The sequence below is a fragment of the Mastomys coucha genome, unplaced genomic scaffold (genome assembly GCF_008632895.1).
Source record: "Mastomys coucha isolate ucsf_1 unplaced genomic scaffold, UCSF_Mcou_1 pScaffold15, whole genome shotgun sequence".
NCBI classification, from domain to species: Eukaryota; Metazoa; Chordata; class Mammalia; order Rodentia; family Muridae; genus Mastomys; species Mastomys coucha.
Window position 1 is genome coordinate 23,317,573 of NW_022196897.1, and position 7,126 is coordinate 23,324,698.

The 7,126-nt window shown below is 42.2% G+C and overlaps 2 protein-coding genes, 1 long non-coding RNA gene and 1 pseudogene across 12 annotated transcripts in view; 1 reads left to right on the forward strand and 3 right to left on the reverse strand.

Moving 5' to 3' along the window:
* The window catches only part of Glt6d1 (glycosyltransferase 6 domain containing 1), a 19,811-nt gene extending 16,033 nt beyond the window's left edge, over window positions 1–3,778 (reverse strand). The window contains exon 1 of one of the 2 annotated variants that reach the window (XM_031369988.1): window positions 3,744–3,778. Coding sequence is in view for 1 of the 2 variants with exons in the window: in XM_031369993.1 (XP_031225853.1) it covers window positions 3,744–3,761 (18 nt within the window). In the remaining variant the exon portion in view is untranslated. The remainder of the gene's footprint in view (window positions 1–3,743) is intronic. The other variant, XM_031369993.1, reaches the window with a different exon arrangement.
* The window catches only part of LOC116090063 (N-acetyllactosaminide alpha-1,3-galactosyltransferase-like), a 28,810-nt gene that overhangs the window by 6,186 nt on the left and 15,498 nt on the right, over window positions 1–7,126 (reverse strand). For all 9 annotated transcript variants that reach the window (XM_031370000.1, XM_031369996.1, XM_031369995.1 and 6 more), the window contains 2 exons: window positions 3,744–4,684; window positions 569–709 (listed from right to left, as the gene is read on the reverse strand). In XM_031370000.1, the coding sequence (XP_031225860.1) occupies window positions 3,991–4,684 (694 nt within the window). In that variant the 3' untranslated portion in view covers window positions 569–709; window positions 3,744–3,990. The remainder of the gene's footprint in view (window positions 1–568; window positions 710–3,743; window positions 4,685–7,126) is intronic.
* On the reverse strand, window positions 1,218–2,862 carry LOC116090442 (annotated as a pseudogene).
* LOC116090065 overlaps window positions 3,850–7,126 on the forward strand; it is a 13,507-nt gene continuing 10,230 nt past the window's right edge. The window contains exons 1-2 of the long non-coding RNA XR_004118534.1: window positions 3,850–3,927; window positions 4,355–4,680. This is a non-coding gene — a long non-coding RNA (uncharacterized LOC116090065). The remainder of the gene's footprint in view (window positions 3,928–4,354; window positions 4,681–7,126) is intronic.

Here is a 7,126-nt window from a genome sequence, read left to right on the forward strand (position 1 = left end):
TGACCCATGCTGTGACTTCCCTCAGTGATGGACTGTGCTGGGGAACTGTAAGCTGAAACAAACCCTCTTCCCCAAGCTGTTTTTGGTCATGCTGTTCATCACAGCGACAGAAACCCTACATAATGGCTAAGACAGCACAACTCTGTGTCTCTTCTTCACTAAGGATCTCGTTAATGTGCTCCAGCAGTAGTGTGCATCTGTGGGGCAAGGGGTTGTTGCATCTGTACATGAGAATCACTGGGCATGCTGGCAGCAAGTGGATAGGCAACAGCAGGTCTCTGGGCAAACCTGGTCTGAGGGTGTGATAGGTATGGTGTCACACAGGGTTAGGGGGTGTGAGTGCGCATCAGAGGCTACCCGCACTGAGATTCTCTAGTGTTCTTCTGCCTCCTCCAGGCTGACTAGAAGGATTCTCAATGGTACACCTTCTATTGTTCTTGATCTGTACCTAACCCTACAGCATAAATTGCTTGTCCCTAACTAACTCTGGCTGTCAAGGAAGACTGAAAAATTTCTCCTGACTGTGCTAGATTATTGATACACAATAGTTAAATCCTTTCAAATTTACCTGTCCCTAAAGTATTCTCTGTTTAAGTGAGTCAGGACATTTTGGACATTTTGACAGATTGAGGCTTTGGTGCCAGAAGAGCAGTTATAGACAACATGGAGATCAAACGGCTTGTCAGGACTTGTTCATATCTAGATGTAACTAAAATATAAAAACAATATGTTAGCATTCGGAAACAGGTATCTACCACCCCGTAGAATGCAACAGGAAGCAGATGATTAAATTATCTTTAAGAAGCTAGATGTGGTGGCTCACACCTGTAACCCCAGCACTTGTAAGACTGAGGCAGGAGGATTGTCTCAGTAACTTAAGGCTAGGCTGTGCAACAAAAATGAGTTGCAGGCTAGTCTGGCTACAGAGTAAGATATGAGAGAGAGAGAGAGAGAGAGAGAGAGAGAGAGAGAGAGAGAGAGAGAGAGAGAGAGAGAGAGAGATTGAGTCAGACAGAGAGACAGAGACTCAGACAGAGAGAGAGACAGGGATCTTTGGCATCACATATTAAATTGCTCATATATGGCTCCCACTGTAAAAACACAGAATAATGGATAGGACGTGATGATGATGGCCAACTCCTCATGTAACATTTTGCATGTTCCAATCAGTGCTCTCATCACTATATTATCTTAGTTAGTGAAATAAATAGCAAAAAAGAAAGCAAAGATCAGGGCTGGAGAGATGGCTCAACAGTTAAGAGCACTTGCTGTTTTTCCAGAGGACCAGGAGGACTTGGTAGCTAATAATCGAATTCCAGTTCCAAGGGATCTAGCACCCTCCTCTGGCCGCTGCGGGCACTGCATGCACACGGCACGCTTAACATACATGCAAGCAAAATGCCTATGTGTATAAAATAAGAATTAACCTTTTTTCTTTTTTAATCCTAGGATGTTTATTACAAAGGTAAACCTTGATCCTTGAGATGGGCTTATTGGTAGGATTTCTGGTATCGGGCACGGGCACCAGGGCCTCCAAACTTTTTGGATTCGCAACGACGGGGGTCGGCTACAAGCAGGGTCCTATCGTACTGGATGAGGATATCTTTGATCTCCTTCTTAGAGGCTTCATCCACATACTTTTGGTAATAAGCCACCAGAGCTTTTGAGATGGACTGTCGGATAGCATAAATTTGGGCCACATGACTACCACCCTTCACACGGATCCGGATATTTACGCCAGCAAACCTCTCCATGCCCAGAAGCAAGACAGCATCCTGTAACTTGTACTGCAGCGTGCGCGGCTCTATCATCTCCGGGGGACATCCATTAACCTCGATGAGCCTATTTCCTCGTTTGCAGTGGGCCAAAAGTAAACAAAGGTAGGCTGGCAGTTTACTTGCTCTGTCTAACTACACTGGAGAGCTTAAAGACTCGAAGCTTTGGTCCATAGAACTGAGTTATAACTGGGGGCTCTGGATTTTGACCCTCTGTGCCTTCTAACCCCGTGGACCAGCACAACTTCAGTTTCTTTGTTATTATATTTAAATCTGCAATAATTTCATCATCGTAATCTTAACTAGAAGCCCTTTGTTTTAAATATCCAGACGTCCTTATTAGATTCTGAATAACATAGATCCTAATATTATTTTATTAAAACCGAGTCCTGGATATTCCATTCCACTGTATTAAAAGTTAGACATGGGATGTTGATACATCTCAGTGGGTAAAGATGCTTGTCACAAAAGCCTGACTACCTGAGTTCAATCCTGGAACTCACTGTGGAAGGAGAGACCTGACTTCTATACTCACATTCTCTCTCTCTCTCTCTCTCTCTCTCTCTCTCTCTCTCTCTCTCTCTCTCTCTCTCTCTCTCTCTCTCTCTCTCTCTCTCTCTCTCTCTCTCTCTCTCTCTCTCTCTCTCTCCTCTCTGTCTCTCTCTCCACCACCACCACCACACCATACCGATTGCTCTTCTGAAGGTCCTGAGTTCAAATCCCAGCAATCACATGGTAGCTCACAACCACCCATAATGAGATCTGATGGCTTCTTCTAGTGTGTCTGAAGACAGCTACAGTGTACTTATTTATAATAATAAATAAATCTTTAGGCCAGAGCTACCAAGGACTCAGGGTTGACCAGAATGAGCAGAGGTCCTAAAGTCAATTCCCAACAACCAGAAGAAGGCTCACAACTATCTGTACAGCTACAGTGTGTACTCATATGCATAAAATAAATAAATCTTTAAAAAATTTTTAAACTAAAGAAGGGATGCCTGGAGAATCTTCTCTTACCTCTGTCCTCTCCTTCTTGCCCCCTCTCCATATTTACTGAAAAACCAGAGGCTAAGGCCGAGAGCTGCATCCTCGTGTCCTTTTCCTATTGTAACCTCTCCCTTAGGCGAGCAAGGTCTTTCTAGGCAAACAGCTTAGCCTCCGTCACTTGCCACACATCAGAGACCATGTAACTGCTGCCATAGCCTGCCTCTCACCCCACATGTGCTATTTTGGGGGATTTCAATATAGTCTCTGGCTCACTGGCCACATTGGGGACATCCCCATATTCTCATAGCACACTCCATTCATCAAGAAGTCATGTCATTTCACAACACATAAAGATGCCCATTCTGGAATCCCCTGTCATGGACACTCCTCCTCTACCTCTATGGCATGTCTTATTATCTACAGCAGGCGCTACACAGTTGCCACGACACTGCTCTCTCAGATGGCTCAGCCTTAGCTGTGTGTATTAACCAACATAACAGAAGCCATGCGACTGCACCTCCAAGGCTCAGGTGTTACATGACTTTTCCTAGGAAGTCTGTATGTAGTCATCCCAGATAAGTGGACAACACAGACCAAAGAAGAGATTCTATTCCAGTCTATTTTAGTGAATCAAAGAGTATATTGCTGGAAGTGTGGACAATCTATAGTCTAGTCACACTAACAAAATGCTTTTTATTTTCAGCAATCATTAACCATTTATGTATCTTTAGAGAGGCAGGGAGGAGCCTCATGAATCCTGTGAGGAAAATGTTAATGGGCCCTATTTTGAGAGGGTCTCAAAAATGACCACAGTTTCTCTGATTCAAGATAGTAATGGCTGCATAGAATCTGAAGAAAACAGCCACAACAGTATCTACTCTCATCATCTGGGATACTTAGTTTCCTTTTCTAGTTCCATAATCCATTCCATTCCATCTTGAACTAACACATTATACTTGCAACATTGACACAGATGTGCACCTGTCCACCTGCTTCCATCGGACTCTCTGTGGTTGCTATGCCCCTTATTATGTCATTTCAGCACACTCTCTGTGACTATGCCCTTTATTACGTCATTCAGAATGAATGGGAGCTGAAGATAAGTTCTCTGTTGCTGGGTTTGGCATTTCCTAAATGATTATTTTTTATTGTTGGAATATTCCAGGTGCTAATTTCCCAAGGAAATGGATACTCCCCATTTCAGACGTGCAAAGGGCGGGCTATAAAATTAGAGGTGGCTTCTAAGAAGTTCATAATTCTTAAAATTCCAAGCAAGTTTAACAGTCTTAATATCAGAAGTCTTATTCTGACTTAAATCCCAGCAATATTCTGGTGACAAGACTTTACTGGGTCTATGGAGAAAGAAATACTTATTTAAATGGCTTTCATCATGCCAAACTGCTTCAATGTTATTTTTTTTATCTTTCATAATTGCTTTGGCACACTCCTTGGTAATCTTGAGAACCTGAGTGGTTGTGCCTCCAAAAACAGCAGCGTGGTAATAAAAGTCCCCATCCCCCACTGCTATGTAAGCTTCTGACGATTCATTTCTCTCATAAGGTACTTTGCTTGGGTTTTCCTTGTACCAATAGGTATGTAACTGAGCTACAGAGTCCCCCAGAGTCTCCAGACCATACTTGGCTTTGAACATCTGATCCACATCCATGCAGAAGACATAGTCAACCTCATACTGTATGTGATCTGCAATGTGTTCACTGATGATCTTCATGCGCATCATGCTGATGTCTTGCCACCTCCTCTCTTGTTTAATCTTAAAAATCTTTAGTGTCCGATGGCGATTCAGATCTACCCATGGCATGTAGGAGAAGTCATCCAACATTATATAAATGATGACCTTCTGGTTGACCATGAAAAACCTATCAGCAGATTCCAGAAAGCGACCCAAGTAGTACCAAAGGTATCTGCAAAATAAATAAGAAGCAGTCGAATTTCATCTTTCAGTTTGGGTGGAACACATATATCTCAATCGCCTGGACATAACTTATCTAGCACCAAAGCTAAGCACCCAGATACCCACTATTCTCTTTGAACAATATGGGAGAAAGTGAAAGTATTTACTCTATTTTCTTTGGCAGGGTCTACAGATCATGGTACAGAAGAGGGGCTCTTTGGGAGATGAATGTTAGTGGGGTAAGGAGTCTCATTTTGAGGATCGTGCAAAATGAAAGCCAGAGTTGAGGGTTGCCTGGGCAACGCAGGAGGAAAGAGAAGGGTCTCCACAGCCTTCTGCTGCTGGGCATGCCTGTGCATAGCCAGCTATGCATGCACTCTCTGTAGCAGTTGGCACTCTGTCACCTGCATTTTGTATTGTGAGTCTTCTGATGGCAGTGGAACGTTGGGTTGGAAAACATTTCCTGGAATCCGGTAAGAGATTCTCAGGTAATGAATAGAATAGGTAACTTCAAAAGAGGAAAGGTGACCATTCGGGGGTCCGCTTCAGTAATGCTTATGCAATCCTTAGCACTAAATTCAGAGTATTGATTTACATTTTGGGAAACAGGCTAATGATAAACTATCACTAATGGTCAGGAGAAAGTGTTGTAACTCATCAAATCTAATAGTATTTGTGAGCCATGAAAAGAATCACTGATGTTGTGGAACTGTGCTGGATGCTGTCACTCAAATCCAAAGAAGTCAACATTGCCTGTGTTTCCTTTGGGGCATATTTCAGAAATCTCTGCCTCGTTCATGAAAATATTTTCATCTGTCTTCTAGCTGCTTTACCATTGCCGATTACCTGCTTGCATTAATTTTTACATATGAGGTGGTGAGAAACATTTCCTAAAGGGTCCAATTAATTAATCATTTAAAACCCTGAAGTGGTATAAATGAATGAAGAAGGTGTAGTCACCCAGTCTCATTAGTAACGCCACACTGGAAGGGGAGTCCCACAATTAGAGACAGTCTTGAGGTTACATACACATGACATCTGCACTGTCTCCCTGAGATCTTTGCCAGTATGTTTCTTGGTATCACTACCTTATAGTAACTTCTCTACCCCCAAGAAAAAAACCAGCAACTGAACAGTTTTTGCCATTTACATCTATAGCCGTAGTCACTTTACCCCGAACACATCTTGTCCTCTCACATGTTATCTTCTCTCTTCCCACAATATAGAACAAATGTTGCAATAAAACCAAACTTCCTACTTTTGAACACTATTAAATTTACAGAAAGCTTTCCCTGTATGCCTGAGTCCCCCAGTCCTGTGTCACCCAGCTACTCTCCACATTCTCTGTGGCCACTGTGCTTTGGACAAAACGAGGAAGTCATCAGCCATGGTGTTCTACTGGCTGAACTACAGATTGAGTTCCGATTTTCCCAGTTTTATCTCATTAGCGCCACTTCAGTTGCCATGATTCAGTCTGGGACACATGATGTATGGGTAGTCCTGACAGCTGCTTGGTCTCCTCCAGTCTGCATCAGTTTCTCTGTGACTCCTGCCACTGGCAGTTCAGAAGAGTCTTTACTATGTATTTATCAGGAAATCTCCTAACCTGTTTTTATTTTTCAGGGTTTGTCAACTTTATTGACCTTTTGTAAAGGACTCAGTTGGGTTTTAACTTGGCTTTATTTATCATCACTCTCATATTTATTTATTTTAGCTTGTTGTAGGTTGTTCACTCTTCTCTATCCAGATCCTTAAAATGAAGGTTAGGATATATATTCCTATCTGCATGTATGTGTACATGTGTGATATGTATGTGTGGTATGTATATGTACAAGAGCAGTATGTATGTGTGCATATGTGGTATGTGTGTGCATATATGGTAACTGTGCATGTGTAGTATGTATGTGTGTATGAGTGGTATGTATATACACATGAGTAGTATGTATATGTGCATGTGTAGCATGTGCACATGAATAGTGAGTGTGAGTATGTGTGCATATGTGGTATGTATATGTGCATGTGTAGTATGTATTATGCATGTGTGGTATGTATATATGCATGTGTGGTATGTATATATGCATGTGTGGTATGTATGTATGCATGTGTAGTGTGTATGTATGCATGCATGTGTAGTATGTATGTATGCATGTGTGGTATGTATGTATGCATTCTGGTATGTCTGCATATGTGGCTCTGGAGTTCAAGCCCAGGCACTCATGAGAAATAGGAAATCCTTCACTTTTTTCCTGAAAGAATCACATGTATCCTAGGCTGGCCTCAAACTTGCTGTGTAGCCAAGGATGACCTTGAACTTCTAATCTTTCTGCCTCCACATTCCAAGTATTGGGATTGCAGCTGTGACCCACCATGACCTGTTCTTGGAAGTACTGAGGGTCACCTACAGTCTTATGTGCTCCAGGTTCTTTTTTTTTTTTTTTTTTTTTTTTTTTTT